Raw genomic sequence first — 26,764 nt, forward strand, 5'->3', positions numbered from 1 at the left:
CTGACAGGAGTACTTTACAGGGAGCTGCCTCCGCCCTCCTCTGCAGTAGCTCTTGGCAGCCTCCTGCTCAGACACTAATCCCTGGGAACCAAGGGGCCAGAAGTGGAGAGGAAACCAGGGAAACGGATCCAGGGAAGCCAGGTCAGCCTCTGGCTTGCACTCCCTGTCACCAGTGACAGGTGCACCCGACTCAAGCCCCCAAAGCCCGGAATCAAGGATGCTTCATTAGGACTGTAAACGGGTTGACAGGCTAGCAAAGTTCAGTCTTTACCTGTTTCTGCGGAGCATGGCACTTCCCAGGACACAGTCACTAAGCAGCAAGCAAGCTCGAAGTTAGCAGGTTGGGAACCTGGTCCCAGCTCCCTCGCTGATGATGGTGCGACTTCTGGGCAGGTCACTTTCCCTCTTTGGGTCACAGTTAATTAACTTGGTCAGGCAAGTATCAGGAGGCCCCTGTGTGTTCAGCACCGTGCGAGGCGCTGGGGACACAGAGGTAAGCAAAGTCACACGCGTCCCTGCCCTCAAGGAGCTTAACAGTGTAGTAGGTAGACATCCCAGCATCACGTGAGTGCAGGTGAAATTACAGCTGTGAAACATGCTAATAAAAGGAGAGGTGCGTCGTGCTAGGAGAACTTGGCAGGAGAAACCCACCAAGTCTGGAGGGGTCAGAGAAGAGTTTGCTGCAAAGCTGAAGGATGAAGAGGAAGAACGGTTACGAGTCAAGGAGGAGACAGGGGAGAATGCTCCGGCTGTGGGAAACATGCAAGCACCTGGCAGCAGAGAAAACAACCCCTCCCAGAGGCCTCAGCGAGGAGCCCAGAGGCCTGTGCTGAGGGGGGCGATGTGATGTCCGACGGGCCACAGAGCTCAGCAGGGCCTACACCTCCTCCTGAACTTACTTCATCGTCTCTAATGCTCCTTGCAGCCACAGTGCTGGATCATCTTCACTGTCGTCCTGAGGCTGAGTTGGTCCATTCATTCTGAGGCAGAATACCACAGATTCTTCCAGAAAGTAGAACAATTATTCAAATAACGCATGAAGTAATCCGCCTGTTTCCGTTTAAATTTTCCGCATATGTGAATCATGTCTGCTTTTTGCTTGACTGGAGACTGCCTGGCGGCGGTAATAATGATGGGTTTGGAACACTCCAGAGTCGGACTTGCCCCCAAATGTGTGAGCCCAAAGAATGCAGGCAACCCTAGGGAAAGGTGATACCCAGAGATGTCTCCCAGGCACATGGTCAAGGCCGATCTTCCAGGGCCTGTGGGACTAATGAGGAGGCTCCAAGCCTCAACCCAGTGATGATTTCTCCATTGTCGCAGAGATCAGTGTTCCCAGGTGGGTTCCTCGTAACTGACATACAAATCCACGTGCATAGTGACGTAGCTTCCTCCCTGTCTCCTCCCTCCAGAACAGCTGGACGTATCCACAGACATGAAAAAAATGAAACGCACGGGAGAATTGCTTCGGAGAGACTATCCCAAAATGTGCCGCTGGGCGTTTAAATGACTTACACACAGGGTGGGATAGGATTGGGAAATGTAGGGCCACCCGAGTGTACCTTCTCACTGATGTGTCATGCAGCGATCCAGGAAGGGGAGAGGGGGCATCGACTCTAACTGGCCACATACCCCTTTCTCGGCGGGACTAGTGTCCCCAGAATATACCTTTGACAAGTGCTCGTCTAGGCTTTGCAGAGACCCCTGGGACATAATAGCGAGGGTTTGTCCTTTCTCAGGTGAAGGGACTGTGGACAGAGGGGTCATGACTTGGGCCCAAAGCCCCCCAGCTAAGGGCACATTGAGGACCAGAACACAGGCTCCTCGTTCACTCCAAGGGCTCCCCCACCCCCGTGTCTGGTTTCTGTCATAAATCACAACAGGCCGGGAGGGGAATTGACATCTGATGTGTGCTCTCCCTAGAATCGGGACAATTCTAGAAACTCTTTGCTAAACTATAGGACCCACTGTGTGCCTGCACCATGCTAGGTGCTTGGCACATACCATCTCATTGAACCCTAAGAACACACTGGGGTAGGTATCTTACCCCAGTTTACAAATAGGAAACCGAGGCTTAGGTCCAGTCACTTGTTCGATCCCTTTGAGGAAGGAAATTACAAAGCCGGGATTTGGACCCAGGTCTGCCTGACTTCTCTCAAAACGTGCCACCTGTTGTCCCATTTAGTCCTTTGAGTAGCCTCGCAAGATGAAACTGATCCCCACTTAGCAGTTGAGGACACTGAGGCTCCGAGATTCAGAAACCTGACAAGGTCGTGGAACCAGGGAGTGGGATAGCTGGGCACAGACCTCCCTCTGCCCTATTCTCAGGCCTGCGTCCTCTGCCACGTGCTCTCCCTGCAGGTGTAAACCGGGCCGACCGACAGCCACGCTGGTCTGAGTTCTTGTCTCTGCATTTACTGAAGGGGCACAGCATGAGCTGCAGAGAAACCCAGGCCTTGGGATGGGCTTGAACTGATGGCTTAGGTGATCACCTGTGAGCACTTGGGCAATGCTGAGCCCAGCTCCCCATCCCTTGAAGAGAAAAGTTCAGGGAAACAGTCCCTTCGCTTGGCAGGCAAATCCTAACAGCCACCACGCTGCCTCTGCCTGACCTCTGCTAGTAGGAAGATTATTCGTCTAATTAGGTAAAGAGCCTTCATACACATGTACATATTTTAACCCTAATGAGCTGTCAGCGGCAAGGTTTGCCCTTGGCCTGGTTGGCCAGCCGATCTTTCCTTCCCTTGGTGGAAAAGGCCAGTGCAGTAAACAGAACGTTGTTTCCATGGAAGCTCACTCTCGGGGTTTTTTTCTTTCGGGCACTTGAAAAGGTGATTACTTGATTTCTCTCTGTATTTTTGGGTTTCATAGGGTAGGGCTGTCAAGCTCCTCGATTGAGGATGGCCGTCTCTCTTATACCAGGCTGTTTGAGGGAACTTTGGCTGCATTTCCTTTTCCATCCCCCACCTTGGGATCATTAGCTGTTGGGCAGCCGTGTCTGCCTTCCGGTCACTCTCCTAATTAAAATCTAACAGAGCAAAGGGATTTGACTCCAGAGAACATTGGCGGCCCTGGGAAGCCAGGGAAATTTGTCAAGAGGTGGGAGCCCCTGAACCCTTCCTTTCCACGGTGCAGACTATCAGAGCAAATCCCTATATCCACACCACAGAGGGACACTGTCCCGTCTGGTACGTTCTTGTCTGAATCTTTGACGCCCCACTGTGGCCCATGTCAGAAATACAGCCACCGTAGGCTTCTTTAATAACACAAACAGCAGCCACCGTTTCCTGAAGATTCGTTCAGGAAACTGCATGCCGGGCACTGGGCTAAGCACTTTATATCCACTGTCTCAGTGAATCCTTACGACAACCTTAGGTAGATTTATTACACTGGTTATTCAGATGAAAAGGCCTGAAGCACAGAGAGGTTGAGTCACTTGCTTAAGGTCACACAGCTCCTGAGGGGCAGAGCCAGGATAAGGACACATCCATTGCTCTCATTTCTTCAAGAGGGCCCTGGCACTGCTATAGCCTCCCTGGCAGAAGTCAGCCAGTCGTGACAGCGGACGAAGGGTAGACATTTCTCTGCCCCACAGTGGTGGCTCAGTGTGGTAAACTGTCCCATGTATACAAGGAACAGAAATGAGGCCGCCAAGGTAGTTACTTGTCAGAACCAATTAGGAAACCAAACAAGGCACTTAAGAAGGAAACCAACATAAGGCAGAGCAAAAGAGCTTCAGTTTGAGGCAAGACCAACTCCGTTTCTAATGGATCCTACCACTTGACCTGCTGTGTGAACTACAGCAAGTTCCTGAACCTTACTGAGATTCAGTTTCCTCATCTGTAACAGGGGGTAATAGTGGTACCAATCTCCTAAAGCTCTTTCACAAACTGCACCGTGGAATACTTTTCAATCAAAGAATTGAGTAAAAGACAAATTGCATGCAGTTCAATAGGCTTATTTATTCTAGAATTGCTCAGAATCTCTTTTTTTCTTAGTTTATTTTTATTTTGAGAGAGAATGAGTGGGGGGCGGGGGGGGGCAGAGAGAGAGGAAGAGAGGAAGAGAGAGAGAGAATCCCAAGCACTGTCAGCACAGAGCCCGACACAGGGATCAAACTCATGAACGGTGAGATCACGACCTGAGCCAAAATGAAGAGTCAGACGCTTACCTGGACACTTAGCCAACTGAGCCACTCAGGAGCCCCTAGAATTGCTCAGAATCTTAATCATATATGGTTCCAGGAGGGAGCAGCACTTCCTGACCCCAGACTCCTTCTCCTGGAAGAATGCATATTAATATCTATTTCTTGAGACCCATTAGAAAACACTGAAATATAGGTTACAGGATACCAGGGCTTGACTTAGGCATCAGTAAGTGCTAGTCTTCTCTCTTTTGTGCCCAAAATGTTCAAATAACCTTGTCTGTCCTTGCTAGATTTAAGCTCCATGGAGGCACCAACTAAGTCTGCCTTGTTCCTTTCTGTATTCCACTGTTGGCATATCAAGACATTCCATAAAAATCTGATAAATGAATGAGTAAATGAAAGAACCCGTGAATTAATGAATGAAGCCTAGAGTAGACGTAGCCAGCTTGTCTTCATTGATGACATTCTCTGCTGTCTCTAGTTAACGTTTGATGAGGGCCAGATGTCCCTGCAAAATTTAGTAATAGGGACGGCTCTATAGGATGTGTTTTCTCTTTTTCATTTCTTTCTCTGTGAACACCGTATCTTCTGACAGAATTCCCAACTTTATCCTCTAACCAAATCATTTTGCTGCTTCTCAGTGAAGAAGGCAGACGTTTGGTCTGCCTGTGTATTTGAACAAAACATTTCTGAATGTTCCCAGTGGATTTGTACCTGGAGCTGAAGAAGTGTTGGGTTCCCAAGGGAGTAGAATAAAAGCAGCTCCTTAGAGCTTAAAAACAACATGGAAGATACTGTGTTTCCCATGTGCACCTATTGGAAAGTTGTAATGGGTGGACTCCTGGACAGCACATAACTGCTTTCGTGTGGTTCTCTTCATATGTATGTGGAACAGGTTTTCCAGTTCATTCTCTGGGCACTGTACTGTGCAAAAAACAAACATTTCAGTGTCAATTTAAAAATATTTAAGTTGGTCACAGTCTAACAGATTTCCCTAATGCAGAACTTCTCAGCGATTTTGTGCATTTTGACGTACCATTTGCCAAATTCAACTGACCGTTCTTCTGGAGGCCTTCTGGAACCCTTATTAAACTCTATTTGATAGATTGTTGTTCAGCAGAACACTTTTAGAATAGATGGCCAGGGGTGCCTGGGTGGCTCAGTTGGTTGGGCATCCGACTTTGGCTCAGGTCATGATCTCACGGTTCGTGGGTTCGAGCCCCGCGTAGGGCTCTCTGCTGACAGCTCAGAGCCTGGAGACTGCTTTGGATTCTGTGTTTCCCTCTCTCTCTGCTCCTCCCCCGGTCATGCTCTGTCTCTCTCTCCTTCAAAGATAAGTAAAAACATTTTTTAAAACCCCCCTTTTTTTAAATAAATAATAGAAAAAAAGAATAGATGGCCAAAAGTTGTCATCCAGTCTTTATGATCTAGGAAATAGTCCTGCTCCTCAAAACTGTGGAAAGGAGAAGGTAAGGCAACTCATGAATTGAACAAGGTGATAAAAATGCATAAAACTAGATGGATTTTATGTGTTTTATAAAACAACCAAAAAAGACTATGCACAATGCTTCAAAAGTATGACCATAACTTTTTTAGTGTTCTTGTTTACATCATATTAAAAATAACTTATTTTCTATGCCATTTTGTACCATAAATGAGATTCTTTCTTTCTTTTTTTTTTAAGCATGGATCTGGGTTTTTATTTTAAAATTTCTAAATAAAAATAGCTTTTTTTTTTTTAATTTTTTTTTTCAACGTTTATTTATTTTTGGGACAGAGAGAGACAGAGCATGAACGGGGGAGGGGCAGAGAGAGAGGGAGACACAGAATCGGAAACAGGCTCCAGGCTCTGAGCCATCCGCCCAGAGCCTGACGCGGGGCTCAAACTCACGGACCGCGAGATCGTGACCTGGCTGAAGTCGGACGCTCAACCGACTGCGCCACCCAGGCGCCCCAAAAATAGCTTTTAAAGGAAAGGGACTTAGGGGCGCCTGGGTGGCTCAGTCAGTTAAGCATCTGACTTCAGCTCAGGTCATGATCTTACAGTTCGTGAGTTCGAGCCCTGCATCCGGCTCTGTGCGGACAGCCCAGAGCCTAGAGCCTGCTTTGGATTCTGTGTCTTCTCCCTTGCTCTGCCCCTCCCTGCTCGTTCTCTTTCTCTCTCTCTCTCTCTCAAAAATAAATAAACATTAAAAATTCTTTTTCTAATAAAGCTAAGGGACTTAGAAAATTCAGATACTTCTTAAGCTACTTTTTTTTTGTGAGTTAATATGTACTATAAAGAGGAATAAATCCTATTTGAATGTCACTGTTCCCTCTTTATTACACTTTTCTGTGAATAAAATTAGTCATAAATCACTGAACAAAACAGACTCAATTACAGTTTGAAGGATAATTGTAGGCTTACCTGGAAGTAAGTAGAGAACCTTAATTTTTTGGTGCCCATGCCCCCCCCCCCGATAACCCTCAGTTCTCTATAGTTAAGGGTCCATTTCCTAGTTTGCCTCTCTCTTTTTACTTTTTTCCCTTTGCTCATTTGTTTGGTTTCTTACATTCCGCATATGACTGAAATTACATGGTATTTGTCTTTCTCTAACTGACTTATTTTGGTTAGCATACTACATCTCCCAGTTCCATCTAGTTGCTAATGTCAAGGTTTCATTTTTTATGGCTTGGTAATATTCGTGTGTGTGTGTGTGTGTGTGTGTGTGTGTGTGTGTGTGTGTGTGTGTTTCAATGAAAGAAGATGTTTGTTGAATGACAGAAACGTAATTCGTAGAGCAAAGATCAACAACTATGGCCTACCACCTACGGTTGCACATAAAGTTTTATTGGAAGACAGAAATGCTCATTCATTTATGGATCAACGATGTCTGTTTTCACATTTGTTTCGAAGACCTGAGTCATTGCAACAGAGATCTTATGACTCTCAAAGCCTAAAGGATTAACTATATGGCCCTTTACAGAAATGTTTACCAACTTCTTTCATAGATTCACAGACAGATGTGGTAAGAATGGCAATTATGTAACCAACCCCTTCATTCTATAGGTGGGAAAACCAGAGAAGTTAGGGAGTTGCTCAAGTTTATTTCTGCTTAGTTATGCTGAATCTTATGTCCTAAAACCTCCAACTCCAGGGAAGACTAGGATAGATTTCAACTTAGATGTCAACACCGACTCCGTGATAGTGGCCATCTGGAGTACTAGCTGAGGAAGTCTCAGGGCTCAAAAGAAGGAACGCAATGATTGATTAATCTCCCACGGTCTGGGGGTGGGACAGCTGTGGGATATATGCCATGGAGGCGCTACAGATAGGCACTCTGTCTGCTCCACACATTTCTAATAGTTATTTTACTGTCTCCTTCTTTGTATGTCTGTCATGTAAACACTTTCTTCATTGGACCAAAACAGAGGTGCTATTGGGCCCTCATTGGAAGCACTCCTGCCCAGCAGTTCTCAAGTGACTCTTGTGCAAACTCATTCTCGTGTCTTTCCTAGCAACTGTCTACCACGTGATGCTCTGCCTGCAAGGATTTCATTTAAGACTTCACTCAAATTGGATTTGTTTGTTACAGAATTCTTAACTTTTAGTGAAATGTGTCTACGGGGACAGAAATTGGGGCGTGTAAAATGCAAAGTCATAAGTTTACTGGCTTTTGCGATCTAAACTGAACATCTCCCATGTTTGTGCTTTTGTGCAGCTGGACAATCCAGATGAGCAAGCAGCCCAGATCAGACGAGAGCTGGATGGACGTCTCCAAATGGCAGACCAAATAGCCAGGGTAAGAAAGCTTTGGGGACATTTGCTGGGGGATCAGGCCAAAGTTCCACACAGGAAGCACACTGATTTTTATTAAGGTCCATGGAAAGATAAAAGTGAGAAGCAGAGAGGAAGGAAGATGAGGACAATCACTTGACTGAGCCCTCATTCCTCCTTTCTCAGGGCAATTCTCCCAGATAGCTTGTATGTTTTCTATGTTCCAGTCAATATTCAAGCCCCACCTTCCCTTTTCCACCTTTCCTTTTCCTTTTGCCTTATTTTTCCAACTGTCTATTGAGAACATTTCTTCTTGGATAGTCCCCTGCATTCCAAGTTAAATGCGTTCAAAATCTAGCTCCTTTTCTTCTTCTTCTTCCCACTGTGTACGCATACCTGCAATGGCTCCTCGTCACGTGTTCTCTATCAGTTACTACAGATGGGACTTCCTAGGTGTTCTCAGTTCCTCCTTCCTCCCCATAACCCCCCACACGCAGTCAGCTGCCCAGCTCATTGATTCTGCCTCCAAAATGTGGGTCAGATCTCTTGACTGCTTTCCAGCACCTCGGCTAGTGCTTTGATTCAGGCCCTCATCCTCATGCCCAGATCTCACGATAGTCTCCTCGTGGGTATCCCTGGCTCTACTGCTGCCCTCTCCAGTCTGTCCTCCACACGGTTGCCATTCTCAACCTCACGCATGAACATCTCACAAACAGAGCCTTGGAATCCTTCAGTAGAATCCTTCACTGCCCCCAGAACAAAATCTAATCTCTTCAGAATGATATTCCAGGCTCTTCATCGAGAGCCTTAGGTCCTTTCTTGTTAGACTCACCTCCCACAACTTTCCCATCAGAACCCCCCATTTCAGCTACAGAGACTGTCTCCCTTGGAGTGGTCCAGCAGGCCCTTTCTCGCCTCAATGACTGTGCACCCACCAGAGTGACCTTTCTTTTCTTCTCCTTTTAGCAAACCCTCTTACTCAGCCTTTGGTGCTCAACTTAAAACCCCTTCTCTGAGAGCTTAGCTAGTTCTCCTCTCTCCCAGAGAGAGGCCTCACACCACATTTAGACCTTTATTGTAACAGTTCACTGAATGGTGACTATTTTTTTTACATTTCTGAGTCTCCTGGTAGACAGGGTTTCTCTAGAGTTGGGATTATGTCTTAACTGTTGATGTCTGTGAACCTGAAAGTTATCCACTATTATCGCTGTTGCTGTCATTTGTGTTATTAGCGACAGTAGTAATGTTAGTAGAATTCATTGAGTGCTGACTGTTTCAAGCATACTAAATGCTTTACATGTACATCTCATTTAACCCTTAAAACAGCCCCTAAGTATATTTCAGTTATCATTTTTGTTTTAGAGGTGGGGAAATCAAGACTGAGCAGGATAGGTACTGGTTAAGGCACTACCCTGGAGCCTTAATTCAAGTCTGTCTAAATACGAGGGCTGGGACAAGGGTGAGCCTGGTACTCACGTAAGGTACAAAATTTAAACGTGGGGGGCCACAAGTGCAGTAAGCATGGTAAATACCATTTTAATGAAATATTTTTAAAGCATAGTTAATGCAAAAACCCATGAAGAGTAAAATATCAAAATTTTAAACAATGGTATCCTACTTGTTCCTATGGTAACCACAGGACATCTGTCTCTGTGAGGGTAGGAGGCTGTGGGGATGGTTAGGAGGATGCCAATTAGTAGAGCCTGGCTTTTACCCTTTTTGTCTATGGAAAGAAGTGTCTAGGGGCACCTGGGTGGCTCGGTCAGTTAAGCATCCAACTTTGGCTCAGGTCATGATCTCACCATTCACGAGTTTGGGCCCTGCATCGGGCTCTGTGCTGACAGCTCAGAGCCTGGAGCCTGCTTCGGATTCTGTGTCTTGCTCTCTCTCTCTGCCCCTCCCACCCCCCGTACTCTGTCTCTCTCAAAAATGAAAACAAAATATTAAGAAAAATGTCTAAGGACTTGGACACATGGAAAGGACTTCTACTGGAAGAGAAACCAAAATGAGATTCCAAAAAGCTCGAAAATCCCCGTTTGGGCTTAAGCAGCTTTATTGAAATATTTTGCATTTTGTTTTTGGACATCTTCAAAGTTTATAGTAGCGTCAGTCTGTCGGATAAAAATAAGATGCAGTTATGGATTTGCCGAAAGGTAGCGTAAAAGGCTCTTATGTTGGAAAACCCTGCCTAATGAGAGAAAAAACATCAATAAAGCTTCAGAATTTACTTTTGTAAACTCAGTGTCTCCTCAGCAGATTATGCTGAATATAGAGGTCATTTGGTCCATTCTTAGCCTATTACATACCAAACTACTAAGTCTTCATCTCATTTGAAGAAAATTACACACACACACACACACACACACACACACACACACACTTCAAAAACAAGGCCATGGCACCTTTATTTTAGTTGTTTATTTTGAGGCTTCACATGATAATTTAAGAACCTAGTGTAGGCTAATTTCAGTTTTTAAAAGACCATGAACAACTGTTATCTAGTGAGCCAAATTCCTCATCTATGAACAACAGTAGGTCCGAGAACTCTCTCCCCAGCCCATACTACTAGATATTCTGATCCCAAGTAGGGTATTATTGACAACTTAGAACTAGACTTTCTTAGACAATGAAATAGGCAATTAAAGTAAATCTATCTTGGTCATTATTTATAGAGAATGGAGAATAATTTCAAAGTATATGGAGTATCCCCCAAACATTTAGGGTATTGAGGATTTCTATGAGTGAGTCTGCCCACCAATATCTCCTGTTCTTGTAGAAATGGACTGGCTTCTTCTTCATCGTTTATTCATGCCAATGGTCTCCTTGCCACAACGAATTAGTCCTGGAAATGCATTCTTTACTCACATGGAACCAATCACAGTTCCCAGCCTGCCATGACCATATTCTGGTTGGTCCAGCAATGGATCCCTGATGCAACTAAACCAATGAACTACTTCCCTGGGGACTGTGGGCTGTGGGCCAATAGGGCTGGGTCTTCTCATGCTAGAAAGATGTCTACAGCCATGTTCAATTCTTCCATTAGGGAAAAGAAGATGAAAGAATGAAGTCAACATACGGAGAGAGACGGAGACAGGGAATATATTGAGATTCCCAGGATGTTCAAGTCCTTGGTTACACTTATTCTTGAGCCTCAGCTGTGTAACTGCTTTTCCCTCGGTTTAGTTGGGTTCCGAGAAATATAAATTCTCTTTTTGCCTAAACTAGGCTGGCTAATACGGAGGAAAATTGAACAATATCTGCCAAAAATTAAAACAAAATATCGAGATTTTAGATATTGACTAGTTCGTGAAGGGATATTCCAGCAAAGCACCCCTGCTTATCTTTTTTTTTTTTTTTTTAGCATACCCTGATTTTTCTATTTCTGGCATCACAGTGAATTTTAGTGAGAGTGTGCAATTCAACCCATATGGCTGAACATCAGCTCCTGTAAATATCATAACCAGAAATTCCTGGATAGGGGACAGGCAAGATGGTGGCGTAGGAAGATCCTGAGCTCACCTCCTCCCACAGACACAACAAATCTACAACTGTATGTGGAATTGTCCCCTCTGAAGAGAGCCTAGAAATTGGATGAGCAGAGCCCCCACAACAAGGGACAGCACTAACACAGGTAGAAGGGGCAGAGATACAGTCTCACTAAGGAAGAAACCACTCCCTAGGTGCGGCATGTCACTCAAATCAGAAGAATCTCAGCCATGTAGAAAGTATCACTGAGGAGCAAGAGATTTGAGCTCCACATCAGGAAACCCAACCCGTAGATGGGCCCCCAAAACACCAGGCTTTGAAAACCAACAGGGAATTCACTCAGGAAAACTATAGAACTGTAGAGAAAGCGAAACTGCTATTAAAGGGCTTACATACAGACTCACTCAACCCAGCAACCAGTACAAAACGCATGAGATCGATAAGCACGTAGACCACAGGTGAAGGAGACCCACTTGTTAATCCTGGAACATCAGACAGTGAGGCAGGAGACATCTAAGCCTCTCCCTGGGGACGGAGACACTGGCTGCAGCCAATTTTCCTGTTTCGTTCTGCTGTGCTAATCCTGGTGCTGGTAGGCAGCAATTTGGAATCCTCCCTCCAGACTGCTATGTCAGGGGATGTGCCCCACTGAGAGCCCTGTACAACCCTGCACCTCAGCAGGACTTCACAGCCAAAAGGACAATAATTCCACCCACCAACATATCTGCAGCCCTCGAGCCAGGCTTTACAGACAGCTAGGCCGACAGCCAGTACTTCAGATCAGATGCACAACAGTGGGTTGTCGCCCAGTCACAGCAGGAGAGTATAGACTTACCCCCACCCCCAGGGCACCTATCTCAAGTGACTAGGGGCGTTTGCATTGGGCTCCATATGACACATTCTGCATAAAGCCACTCTTTCAAGACTGGGAAGCAGAACTGATCTAAGAGATAGAAATAAACAGAGAATTGAGCATAATGAGGAGACAGAAGAATACGTTCCAACTGAAAGAATAAGACAAAACCTCAGAAAAAGAACTAGATGAAATGGACATAAGCAATCTACCAGATAACGAGTTCAAAGTAATGGTCATACAGATGCTCACCCAACTTAGGAGAAGAATGGATGCACATTGCCAGAACTTCAACAAAGAGATAGAAAATATAAAAAAGAATCCATCAGAGCTGAAGAATATAATGACTGAAATGAAAAATACACCAAAGGGACTTAGCAGCAGATAAGATGATGCAGAGGGATGGATCAGCGACCTGGAAGATAGGGTAGTGCAAATCACCCAATCAGAACAGCAAAAAGGAAAAAGAATTTGAAAAGCATTAATAATTTCAGGGACCTCCAAGACAACATCAAGTGTACTAACATTCATATTATGGGATCTCAGAAGGAAAAGAGAGAAAGAAAGGGACATAAAACCTATCTGAAGAAACAATGGCTGAAAACTTCCCTATCCGACAAAGGAAACAGGCATCCAGGTCCAGAAATCAGAGAGAGTCCCAAAGAAGATGAACCCAAAGAGACACACATCAAGACACAGTATAATCAGTGTCAACAGTTAAAGACAAAGAGAGGATCTTAAAATCATCAATAGGAAAACAACTGGTTACATACAAGGGAACCCCCATAAGACCATAGCTGATTTTTCAGCAGAAACTTTACAGACCAAAAGGGAGTGGCACAATATATTCAAAGTGCTGAAAGGAAAAGAATTATAATCAAGAATACTCTACCCAGTATGATTATTACTCAGAATTGAAGAAGAGGTAAGGAGTTTCCCAGGCAAATAAAAGCTAAAGGAGTTCATCAACACCAAACCAGCCCCTTACAAGAAGTGTTAAAGAGATTTCTGTAAATGGAAAAGAAAGTTTATAAATAGAAGAAAACTATGAAAGAAAAAATCTCACTGGTAAAGATAAACGTATAGTAAAAGTAGTGGATGAACCACCTGCATAGCGAGTATGGTGAAAAGAGAAAAGTAATAACATTGTCCAGACCTACAATTGTTAATCCAGGATACACAAAATATTAAGATGTATAATATTATGTGAAAAACATAAATGGGGGAAGGAGGAGATGTTGTACTTTTAGAATGTGCTTGAACTTAAGCAACCATCAACTTAAAATAGAGTGCCATATACGTAGGATGTTATATATGAACTTCATGGTAACCACAAACCAAATATCTATAGTAGACACAAAAATGAAGAGAAAGGAATGCAAGTATAACAATAAGGAAAGTCACCAAATCACAAGGGAAGAGAGCAAGAGAAGAAGACAGGAAGAGAGAAGAGCTACAAAAACAACCAGAAAACCATCAACAAAATGGCGATAAGTACATATCTATCAGTAATTACTTTAAATGTAAAAGGACTAAATGTTGTAATCAAAAGACGTACAGTAGCTGAATGGATAGAAAAACAAGACCCATCTATATGCTGCCTACAAGAGACTCACTCCAGATCTAAACACAAACACAGACTGAAAATGTAAGGATGGAAAAAAGATATTTCATGCAAAAGAAAAGGAAAAGAAAGTTGGTGTAGCAATAATTATATCAGACAAAAGAGACTTTAAAACAAAGTCTCTTTGTTTTAACAAAGAGACAAAGAAGGGCATTACCTAATAATACAGGGATCAATACAAGAGAATATAACACTTATAAATAATTGTGCACCCAACATAGAGGCACCTAAATACATAAAGCAAACATTTACAGACATAAAGGGAGAAACACAGTAATACAATAATAGTAGGAGATCAACATCCCACTTATCTCAATGGAGAGATCATCCAGACAGAAAGCCAATAAAGAAACACTGACCTTAAAAAATACCTCAGATTAGATGGACTTAATAGATGAATACAAAGCATTCCACTCCAAAAACAGAATATACATTCTTCTCAAGGATACATGGAACATTTTCCAAGAGAGATGATATGTTAGGCCACAAAACACGTCTCAATAAATTTAAGATTGAAATTACATCATGTATCTTTTCTGACCACAATGGTATGAAACTCGAGACCAACTATAAGAAAACTAAAAAACACAAACACATAGAGGCTAAACAACATGCTACCAAACAACCTGTGGGTGAATGAAGAAATTTAAAATACCTTGAAACAAATAAAAATGGAAACACAACAGTACAAAATCTATGGACCACAGCAAAAGCAGCTCTAAGAGAGAAGTTTATACTGATACAGACCTGCCTCAAGAAACAAGAAAATTTTCAAATAAACAATCCAACTGTAACACCTAAAGAAACTAGATAAAGAACAGTCCAGAGTTAATAGAAGGAAGGAGATAATAAAAATCGATCAGAAACAAATGAAGTAGAAACTAAAACAAAACAATAGAAAAGATCAATGAAACTAAGAGCTAGTTCTTTGAGGAAATAAAGAAAATTGATAACCTTTAGCCAGACTCATCAAGAAAAAAGAGAGAGGGACCAAACAAAGTCAGAAATGAAAGAGGAGAAGCTCCGACTGAACCCGCAGAAATAAGGATAATTAGAGATTACTACAGATGATTATGTACCAACAAATGGGACAACCTAGAAGAAAGGGATAAATTCTTACAAACATGCAATCTTCCCAGACTGAATCAAGAAGAAATAGAAAATCTGAATATACTGATTGTTATTTATGAAATTGAATCAGTAATCAAATGACTCCCAAAACAAAACTCCAGGACCAGATGGTTTACAGGTGAATTCTACCAAATATTTAAAGAAGAGTTAATACCTACCCTTCTCAAACTACTCCAAAAAACTGAGGAGAAAGGAATGCTTCATAACTCTTTCTGTGAGACTAGCAGTCCCCTGATATCAAAACCAAAGATACCACAAAAACAGAAAATAACAGGCCATTATGCCTGATGAACATAGATACAAAAGTCCTCAATAAAATATGAGCAACCTGAATTTAATAGTACAGTAAAAGGACCATATAGCGTGATCAAATGGGATGTATTCCAGGGATGCAAGGATGATTCAGTATCTGCAGATCAATGAATGTGATATATCACACTGACCAAAAGAAGGGAACAACTATATTATCGTTTCAATAGATGCAGAAAAAGCATTCAATGAAATTCAATATCCAATTGTGATTAAAACACTCAAAAAATGGGTACAGAGGGAATATATCTCAATATGATAAAAGCCATATATAACAAACCTACAGCTAACATCCTATTCAGTGGTGAAAAGCTGAAAATTTTTCCTCTGAGATCAGGAACAAGACAGTGATGTCCACTCTCACCATTTTTATTCAACATAGTATTGGAAGTCTTAGTCACAGAAATCTGACAAGAAAAATAGATAAAAAACATCCAGATTGGGAAAGAAGAAGTAAAACTGCTACTATTTGCAGATGACATAGTACTGTGTGTAGAAACCCTTAAGACTCCACCAAAAAACTTAGGGGCGCCTGGGTGGCGCAGTCGGTTAAGCGTCCGACTTCAGCCAGGTCACGATCTCACGGTCCGTGAGTTCGAGCCCCGCGTCGGGCTCTGGGCTGATGGCTCAGAGCCTGGAGCCTGTTTCCGATTCTGTGTCTCCCTCTCTCTCTGCCCCTCCCCCGTTCATGCTCTGTCTCTCTCTGTCCCAAAAATAAATAAACGTTGAAAAAAAAAATTAAAAAAAAAAAAAAAACTTAGAAGTAATAAATGAATTCAGTAAGTTGCAGGATACAAAATTAATATGCCTAAACTTGTTGCATTTCTATACACACATAATAAACTATCCGAAAGAGAAATTAAGGAAACAATCCCATTTACAACTGCAACAGAAAGAATAGAATACCTAGGAATAAATTTAGTCAAGGAGGTGAAAAACCTGTTGCTTTGACAACCATAAGACATCGATGAAAGATAGCCACAAGTAAATGGAAAGGTATTCTTTGCTCATGGAGTGGAAGAGTTAATACTGTTTAAATGTCCATACTACCCAAGGCAGTCTACACATTCAGTGCAATACCTATCAAAACACCTATAGTATTTTTCACAAAACTAGAACAAATAATCCTAAAATTTGTATGGAACCACAAAGACCTCAAATAGCTAAAGCTGTCTTGAGAAAAAGAAAACAGCTGGAGGTATCACACTCCTTGATCTCAAACTATACTAAAATGCTACAGAAACCAAAGCAGTATGGCATGAAACCACACACAATGGATCAATGAAACAGTATAGATTGTCCAGGAATAACCCCGCACTTTTATGGTCATTTAGTCTTTAACCAAAGAGACAAGCATATACAATGGAGAAGAGACAGTCTCTTCAACAAATGGTGCTGGGAAAACTGGATAGTTAATGAATAGAATGAACCTGAGCCACTTTCTTATACCATATAGAACAGCAAATTCAAAATGGATAAAGATTTAAATGTAAGACTGGAAACCATAAAACTCCTAGAAGAAAACATAGGCAGAAGGCTCTTGGACATCATTTTAAGCAATATTTTTTTGGATCTGACTCCTCAAGCATGGGCAACAAAAGCAAAAATAAATAAATGGGAGTACATCAAGCTAAAAAACCTTTTGCATAGTAAAGGAAACCATCAATAAAACAAAAAGACAACATACTGAATGGGAGAAGATCTTTGTGAATGATAGAATCGATAATGGGTTAATATCCAAAATATATTTTTTAAAAATTCACACAGCTCAATATCAAAAAATCAAACAACCCAACTACAAAACTGGTAGAGGGACCTGCATAGACATTTCTCCAAAGAAGACACACAGATGCCTAACAGACACATGAAAAGATTCTCAACATCACCAAGCATCAGGGAAAAACAATTCAAAATCACAATGAGGTATCACCTCTCTGTTAGAATGGCTGTCACCAAAAAGACAAGAAATAAAAGTGTTGATGAGGATGTGGGGTAAAGAGTACCTTTGTGTACTGTAGGTGGCAAATGGTCCAGCCACTATGGGAAACAGTATGGAGGTTACTCAGAACAATAAAAATGCAACTATGATGCAATCCAACAATTCCACCTCTGGGTAATTATTTACCTGAAGAAAACAAAAACACTAATTTGAAAAGATATAGGCACCTCTATGTTTACTGCAGCATTATTTACAATAGGCAAGGTAAGGAAGCAACCCAAGTGTCCACTGGTAGATGAACAGATAAAGAAGATATGGTATATGTGTGTAGTGTGCATATATTGTATATATATACATGTGTGTATATTGTGTGTATACATACATATATACATACATATATACATATACATATGTATATATATACATATATGTATATGTATGCATATATATATGTATGTATACACACACATACATCATGGGATATTACTCAGCCCTAAAAAGGAATGAGATCTTTCCATTTGCGACAACATGGATGGACCTAGAGAGTATTATGCTAAGTGACAAACACCATATGATGATGTCACATATGTGTGGAATCGCAAAAACAAAAAAAAACAAAACAGAAACAGATTCATGGATACAGGGAACAATCTGGTGATTGCTGGGAGAGGAAAATAGGGGAAAGGAATTTAAAGGTTCAAATTTCCAGTTATAAAATAAATAAGACATGAGGGTGAATGTACAGCACATATTGTAATAACATTGTAATAACCTCGTATGGTGACAGATGATAGCTAGATTTATTCGGTGATCCCTTCGTAATGTATATAAATGTTGGATCACTATGTTGTATACCTGAAGCTAATAGAATATTGTATGTCAACTACGCTTCAATAAAAAAAAATGCCTTCACCAATACAGATCCTCATTTTTTCCAGCACCCCAATCTTTGCAAAGATCCAAGATGCCTTTCAACCAGGCCTTTACCTTACCTCATCCTAGCCTCTCTCTCTCTCTCTGCTCATTCAGCCTTCATTAAATGCTTTGCACACTGGCTGTACATTTTCATGTGAACTCTCATTTAGATCAGTTACAATCCTGGGAGTTTCAGTGATTCTCCCCAGTTCAGCACATGGAAGAGTTTAAGTGATGTGCCCAAGGTCACTTAGCTCATAAGTAGAAAGTTGAGTGCTCTAATTCCAAGTATCATATCTGTTTGTTTTGTTTGTTTTTAGTAGCCATATGACAGGCAGGAAGCTAGTTACACCAGGACAGGACTGGTTGCCCCTCGAGTCAACTACCTTCTCTTTCCACTAAACTTTACTCTAGATTTCCTTCAGTTTATCCAGAAGGTGAACGAAGCAATAGCGTCAGGCAGAACTGGCTCCTGGAGTTCTGTATCCTTTTGCTTTGATTTCGTTGGAATCTGGAAAAGAGGTGGTAAGGACCCCAGTGTTTCTGCTGGCAGCATGGTCATTGTCACACGCCGCGTACAAAAGGCTTATGTGTGTTCCTTCTTCCTAGAAGAGAAGGGAGGCAATACAGGGCAGTTTTCCTCTACCGCAACCCTACACTGTAATCTGTCGAATCAGTCACACTAACGTCCCACAAATCACCAGAGATGGCTGCTGGAGCTGTCACTGTGAACATCAGACATGCTGCCTTAAAAGTTCCATGAGGAGATCTGAATGCATTTTTTTTTTAAATGTGGTAGAAAAGGCTTCTTAATCCGTGTTCAAACATTTTCCCAAATCCTCTCGTGGTGATATTAAAATGTCCCCAAATTTCACCTAGGAATTAAGTCTACGTTATTTAAATTGTGTCGTCAGAAGTTGACATTGGAGCTTAAACAGACAGATTGTGGCATTAGCGGTCCTGTGATATTTGCCAATTCTTTTGGCCACATTTTGAGGTAAAATTCCAGAATTCGTGAGCTAATTATATACGATCAATAATACAGTTTTTATAGTATTCATGGCAGAGGTGTGGGAGTGAAACAGCATTGGTTTTTCAAACTATCACTTAAATGTGGAGTTGCTATTTAAACCCCTATTCTCCACAGAGCAAAATTACCATCTCATACCATGGTCCTGCTGCAAACATTGATGAGACTGTGCCCCCAGGAAGGAAACACTATCCAAATATTTCCCTCTTGGAAAAGTTCTGCTGCACGCATTGTCAAAAATCAGATAAAAATGGATTCTTCTTCTACCAGAGAATGATACTACCCCCCAGCTTACAAATTAATTGTTTGTACCTGGCATTCACCCTGAGTCATGAGGTTAATACAGTGTCCAGACACACTAGTGTTTAGTTTGATTTTTCTACCTGAAAGAATGTGTGTGGGGAGCATCTCCCTGACTCTGACCTTGGCAGGTAGCTAACCCACGCAGGAAAATCTGAGTCCAAGCAAAAATCTACATGCCGAGGAGAGCCTCTGAAGTTCGTTAACTGAAGGGAAGTCCATCTAATTCAGAAAAGCTGAGGAAGTAACGCCAAACCACTTAAAGACGGGTTTGGGGAAAGAAGCCAATCCTGGAAGCTATCATACCTATGCCCAAAGCACCTTCTAATGTGCGTCATGCTGACTTTTACAAATTATTGACCAAGACCTTCTTTCTCTCATTTAACACGCCTTCCCTTCTTCATCACTACCTGTACTTCACCCCATGCCCACCAACACACAGTCCACATTGACTGGTCATAGTGGAACGTCACTGCCGTGGAGGGCTCAGCTCTTATCGGTCCTGTGCTGAACACTGAGATAAAGCAACGCAGAGAGGGTACGCGATGCTGAGAAGCCCCCTAGGGTTTACCTTGGCTCTTTGCCATTTGGAGCCAGATAGTTCTTCTCTATGGTATGGTAGCTACAAATATAGCTAAAAATAAAAAATAAAAAAAACCCAATGGAGGTTTCACACTCCATGCTACTGATTACTGAATATACTTCTATGCATCATTTTCCTCCAGAATTTGGGACTAAATGATAGCACTAGCCTCAGTTGTTGGAAGGATTAAGTGAGGTAAAGCATGCAAAGTGTTTACTTAGTGTCCGGGACACAAACAACAATTGTGAGAGCCAACTAGCATCATGATCTCTATGATAGTCACCGTCATTATGATTGGTAATGTTATTGTCAGCAGCGGTGGTGGTAGCATGGTACCTGATGGATATGGATATGTATATGTGTGTGTGCATGTATGTATATGTGTATGTATATATGTATACATATATGTGTATATACATACATGTGGTATATATATGCTGATTATATATAGTCAAAAAGTATTGGTGTTTGTTTTTACCTTTTACTCTTCACAATAACTGTATGAGGCTTCTTATCCCTACTTCAAATATGGAAACTAAAATTCACAGGGAAGAAACCTGTCTAAAGTCACCCAACTAGTAAGCAGTAGACCCAGGATTCAAAGTCAAGTAGATTTCACTCATGTGAACTGGATAAGATTCCTTGGTGAACTTTGTACTCTACACATGCCTCTGTTACTTCATGTGTCACAGGGCATCTACTTGGTTTTTTTTTTTCTGGCATTCCCCTTCACCCCATACCATCACCTCTTGGCTGACTCTTTCATCCCAATGACATCCATACACCTGACACATCATAGGAGCCCAGGACTTGTTTGAGGGATTGTATTGAGTAAGTACAGCATTGTCAGTGAGCTCTGTGTCTAGGAGGTGTCCTTCTGCCACATCCTTCCTTCTGGTCACCTATCAGTTTGCCATTTGAGCCTCTGGAGTCTAAGGATCCGCTATCTGAGTGGGGGTACCCTTGTCAGCTTTTACATGTGACTCTTCATCCTCTATGGATAAAAATGAAAAGACAGAAAAGAAAAGTAAATGGCTGACAAAGCTGTTAGCACTTTCAAATGCCATTTTTCAAGATGTTTCAAAAATCACTCGGTGTGGCCGAGCACAAATAACCCTGTTAGGAATTGTCCTTGGGAGGCCATCCCCATTGAGGAGTGTTATCAGCCCAAAACAAAATTAACGGACAGCAGAAATTTTCTTTGGAAGACTTTGTCCATCCATATGCTATGTCTTTCATAAAGCGATATGAATAAACAATGCTTTTGTCAAGGCTAATTTACTTTAATGCTTGGGAAAGTAGCAATCGCAATGGACGACTACATTTTCCTTGTTCTTGGCACAACCTCAGCTTTGAAATGTGTTTGTAATGGGTCTGCTGCTGAAAACTCCCCTCAAGAACCTCAGCCTAGATTGACAGAATGCTATTTCTTCTCAAGGCTTTAGTACACAGGGCAGAAAAATGGCCTTGTTTTCCCTTGCAGACTTCAGTTTTATGAGCCTCTTTTTATGATGTCATTAGAAACTGTCCAAGTTCTGAGAGGAGTGATCATTCTTTGGATTTTTCCAATACTCTGCTGCATAAAGTTTGTTGTACTCTAACTCTGGGCCAAAGCGGTATTGTCTGTAACCACTGGATCTTCTTGCACAATGTCAAGGCTGTGGAGTTGTGAGGCCTTGAGTGAGTCCCAAAGGTGGGTGTGATAAAAGGGACTGCACTCGATGATAAGGTGTCTCAAGGCTGATGGCCAGAAAGAACCCACTTCACAGACAAGGCAGTTTTTCTCTTCATCTCCATGGCAACCACAAGGCCAGCAGCTTCCAGTAAAAACTCAGAGATACCATTTACCCAGCTTCCCAAGAATCCCACGTAGTTATAAGATTTGGGCCCCAATATGAGAAAGAAAGAGATCAGTGTAACAGACTTTAGGCTAATTATACGTAACCTTTGCTGCTTGGTATCTTCTAACATGGCCTTGGGGACCACTCTTTGATCATGAATTGACTTTCCATCTTTGCTCTCCATAAGGGCCATGTTCAAAAGATGAGGAAATACATGTGGCCATGTGCAGTTATACAGACCTTCTTAGATTCATGGTTGCTAGTATATTTTCCATGGAAGGGAGGAAAGAACAATGATCCTGTCTCAGCCAACTCAACCTGGTGGTAAAGTGTTCTTCATCAGACTCTCAGCTCACAGGTCACCTCCTCTGGAAAGCCGCTCCTGACTCTCTCAGCAAGAGTTCATGTCTCATACACTGCTGTTACAGTATCTACCTTGATATTTCTTCAATAGATCTTTCTCCCCATTGGTTGATAAGCTTCATGGGAACAGTCCACAGCCTTTCATCATGATCCCTCCCTAACACTTACCTACTAAGGTAGGATTCTTGCCTTGAATCATTACTAGCTGTTGTTGAGCTCATCAGCCTATCATCACGTTTCAGAGGCGTCCATCCTGCTGCTCCTCAGTGTGTTTAGAAAGCACCACATGGTGGGCTGAGCCCAACGGTAAAGCAGGAAGTGATTATAGTAAGAGGTTCTGGAAGGAACCAGTACTCAAAGGTTGCTGAGTGGATTTCAGACCCCCATGCTCATTTACCTGGAAAAGCAGAATCTCAATGTTCTTCCAGAACTATTTCATCATCTCTCCACCTCCACCTTATGACTGAGTTTTAGCTGTGTTGATATTTAATATGGACATTTTGACAAGCCATCCATTCATTCACTCAACTCATAAGTATTGAATCCTTACTATGTGCCAAAGATTATTTTAGAAAATAAGAATTCACCAAGGGTATCAAGATAGACGTCATGGCCCAGCAGGAAAGAGAAACAAATTTCACCATTTTCCATTAATTATAATTATAGTAAATGTTACCAAGAAGTTGAGCTAGGTGTTATAAGAAAGTAGAACAAGGAGATTCGACCTAGGGAAATAAATTTTGAGGCTGAAATATAGATGACAAGATGGCTGAGAATTATCTAGGGAGGCAAGGGGGTAAGGGGAATAGTTCCTCTAGGTAGGAAGAAGACTGACACAGCACAAAGGCATCTCCAAGCTCTATACAGAGGATTTACTATGTGAATTTTAGTGAAACTTCCATGTTAGAAAGAAAGAAATACCCTTCTAGTTAAGTAGTATGTATGCATGTGTGGTGGGAGGGAATTATTGAAAGGAAAATAAGAGAATCTCAAAGGAACCAAAAGGAGAGATACTGGGCTTTGTAAGAATTAGAAAACCAATAAAAGTCAGAGCTCCTTTCTATGACTCTAAATAGCTTCTTTTCTCCTGTTCCCTTCCTTCTGCCTTCCCTCCTTTCCTTCCTCTATCTGTTAGTCTCTACCTCTATCCCTCTACCTCTCTCTCTCTCTTCGTCAAGTGTCTTATTCTTTCACCTATTCCAATATGGCAGTCTACATGAGTAGACATGATCTTGCTATTTCAATTCCGCTGCTAACTGCAATCTCAATATCTCTCAGTTCAATTGCTTGTGAGAGTAAATCCGGTTGACTGTTGGCCATTTAACTGAATTAGTTGGTTGATTTGGGTCAGGTGCCCATGTATGAAACATCTTATTTTTTTTTTGCCACCCCTAATTGGCAAACCAATTCACATCCCATGTGATCCTGGTGGAATTCTACCCTTAGCCGCAGGGATGGAGGAAATAATTCATGCCTAAGCAACTCAACACAACATATCACCAACCATAAAAGGTTGTTCAGGTTATGTGCGTAAGTCAGACTTTGAGAATTTTGGAATCAAAGACATTATAGGGGGAGATATTCACTCTTCCTTTAGATTGCATGCTATGATGTTATGAGTTTTAACAACCTTTCTGTGACATTAAGGGGAGCCAGACTGAGTATGGAGCCACCTCCGAGGAACCCAAATTAAGATTTGGAAAAATACCAGTTGTTGTGATATTATCTGAGTCCTGACTCCAGCCTTGCTGGAAGCTGGTCTACCCCAGGACATTTCAAACCAATCAATTCCCTCCATTGTTTAAGCCAGTTTCGAGTTGGATTTTTCTGTCTCTTGCAAAAAAGGGCAAACCGATCTGGCTTGCCCCTCACCTGATCAGTATGGACCAAGGAGGGCAATTGCTAAGGAGGGCAATTCCTGTTTCAAGTAGGAAATGATTCTTTGAGAAGGTGATTGATCCAAAGTATATTCAAGGCACCTGGACAACTTAGAGGTAATGAGGAAACAAAGAGCATGGCTAACCATGTTGCTATTACAACTGAATTCATAAGCAAGGAAGGAAAAAAAAATAGAGGTCAGTTCTGATATGGAATTGCTTTATCTTCTTTTCTAAAGAATTTTAATCATGTTTTTCATCACTTCATTAATTTTTTCAATTTTTCTTGAAAACAGTAACAATTCTTTCTACTATTCTTTTAGAAATAGCTACAGGCTATGTTTGAAACATCTCAAATGAGCTCCTTTTGAATTATTCATGTGAGAAAATCTCTATACGTATCCAGAAATAGGGTGTCTTTCTGTCTCCAAACTTAAAAACAACGGATTGCATTTTGCTAAAAAGAAAAACGGTTTCAGCTGAAACCAGACTTTAAAAATATCACCCCATTTTTCTTTCCACAAATCAAATTTGTCGGAGAAAACTGGGGGAAAAAATTGAACTATAATAAAACATTTGACTTGTTCTTACTATATGTTTATGTATGTATTTCTTACCTGTTAGAGATTGTAAATAACTAGAAGGCAGACGGCTGTCTGCTCAACTAGGCTGAACATTTTTCTAGCACAGTGTCACAATATCTGGGCAAAATTTCACCAGTGGTAGATGTTATTGTAACTCTGGGCTGTAAGATGTAAACCTTCTATGTAAATCAGGTCCCTTTTTATTCCTCTGCTCATACTTTTCTTTTCCTTTATAAGGAGCGCAAATTTCCCAAATTTGTATCCAAAGAGATGGAAAACATGTACATTGAGGAGCTGAAGTCATCTGTCAACCTGCTCATGGCCAATTTGGAGAGCATGCCGGTGTCCAAAGGTGGAGAGTTCAAACTTCAGAAACTCAAACGCAGCCACAACGCTTCCATCATCGACATGGGTGAGGAGAGTGAGAACCAGCTCTCCAAGTCAGATGTCGTGCTGTCTTTCTCCCTGGAGGTAAAAAGCCCTAAACCCTTGAAAGTTTTCTGGCACAGCCAGCAGGACGTGGGTGATTAGATGCATCACAATCAGCTTGCTTTCTTCCCTGCACCCCAGGAGCAGTTATTAAAATAACAGCTTGCTAAGCATAGGTCAGCTAATCAGCAAGTGATTCCCCATCTCCAGGAGCCCATGCTTTTCTGAAGGAAATGCAGTCTTAAGAACCATCTACTGAATTTAATCTTGCATTATTTTCCATCTTAAAGCACTGCTCAAGGATTTTGTAAAGCCCTTACGCAATTTAGAAAGTTTATAATGTTGCCATCCTGTGTCGGAGTTAGGAGAGAAGCAATCTAGCATCATTTGGTGAGTTGTAGATTTTCTTTCCTGTTGTCTCTCCTGTTGGGTACACAATAGGAGAGCTTCTTGTTGCTGGGGAACCTTTTTAGTTTATTTCATCAGCCAAAGAAAGAACCCGTTCAGACCGGGACTGTGGCAGAAAGCTCCGCATGTCAGTACATTTCTCTATAACTTCTGCTCACATGTTTGTTTTTCATACCTATAATAGAGGGAGTGGATCTGATCTGGCTGTGGTGGAATTGCCCAGAAAACTGGTTCTCTATGCAGATTCCTGGCACCACCCAGACCAAATCTCAAGGTGGAGGCAATGCAACATGGTGCAGTCATCTGGGAAAAGAGTTTGGTGGTTTTGCAAAAAGTTAAACATAAAACTAGCACATGCAGAGTGCAACTCTATTCTTAGATATCTACCCAAGAGAAATGCAAACACACATCCCCATAAAATCTTGCTCCCGTTCAAAGTTTATAGCAGCACTATTTTTAATGGCCAAAAATGGAAACAACCTCAGTGTGTATCCCCTCGAAAATGGATAGACAAAATGTGGTACATCCGTACAACGGGTTACTACTCCGCAATCGAAAGGAACAAACTACAGATACATGCTTTGATTTAGATGAAGGTCAAAAACATTCTGCTTCCTGAAAGAAGCCAAACACAAGAGGCCACATGCTGTTTGATTCCATTGCTACAAAATGTCTAAACAAGGCAAGTCTCCAGAAACAGAAATCAGATTAGGTTCTTGGGGCAGGGGGTAGAAATGGACAGGAGGGACATTACTGGGAGATAAAAATGTTCTAAAACTAACTGATGATGATAGTCATGCAACTTAGTAAATTTACTAAATTCACCGCATTGTACACTTGAAATGAGTTAACTATATGATATGTAAAATATGCCTCAATGGTGTCAGAAAAAAAAAATCTCTGGGTGGAATACACCATGAAATAAGCATTTTAATGAGCCACCCAGGTGCTTCTTATGCATTCTAAAGTTTGAGAACAGTTCGTAACTTATTGAAGCTCAGAACCCCACAAGGATTTTATGATGGCCCTAGATTTGGGGAGACCAAGAGAATAGATCAAATTTCTGTAGATTTAATTAGAATTTGTAAAGACTAAATTAATTTTCTAGAACATCATTAAGGCTTCCTGTGAATTAACTGCCTGTAATTTGTTTTACTGTGCTCAGTTCAGATCAAGATAGTCCTATTA

The 26,764-nt window shown here is 41.8% G+C and overlaps 1 protein-coding gene across 29 annotated transcripts in view; it reads left to right on the forward strand.

The window, feature by feature from the left end:
• CADPS (calcium dependent secretion activator) overlaps positions 1-26,764 on the forward strand; it is a 481,928-nt gene that overhangs the window by 207,956 nt on the left and 247,208 nt on the right. For all 29 annotated transcript variants that reach the window (XM_086697709.1, XM_086697711.1, XM_086697714.1 and 26 more), the window contains exons 4-5: positions 7,849-7,929; positions 24,977-25,210. In XM_086697709.1, coding sequence (XP_086553835.1) covers positions 7,849-7,929; positions 24,977-25,210 — 315 coding nt within the window. The remainder of the gene's footprint in view (positions 1-7,848; positions 7,930-24,976; positions 25,211-26,764) is intronic.

The sequence above is a fragment of the Puma concolor genome, chromosome A2 (assembly GCF_028749965.1).
Source record: "Puma concolor isolate L17-30 chromosome A2, mPumCon1.1.hap2, whole genome shotgun sequence".
In the NCBI taxonomy this organism is placed as follows: Eukaryota; Metazoa; Chordata; class Mammalia; order Carnivora; family Felidae; genus Puma; species Puma concolor.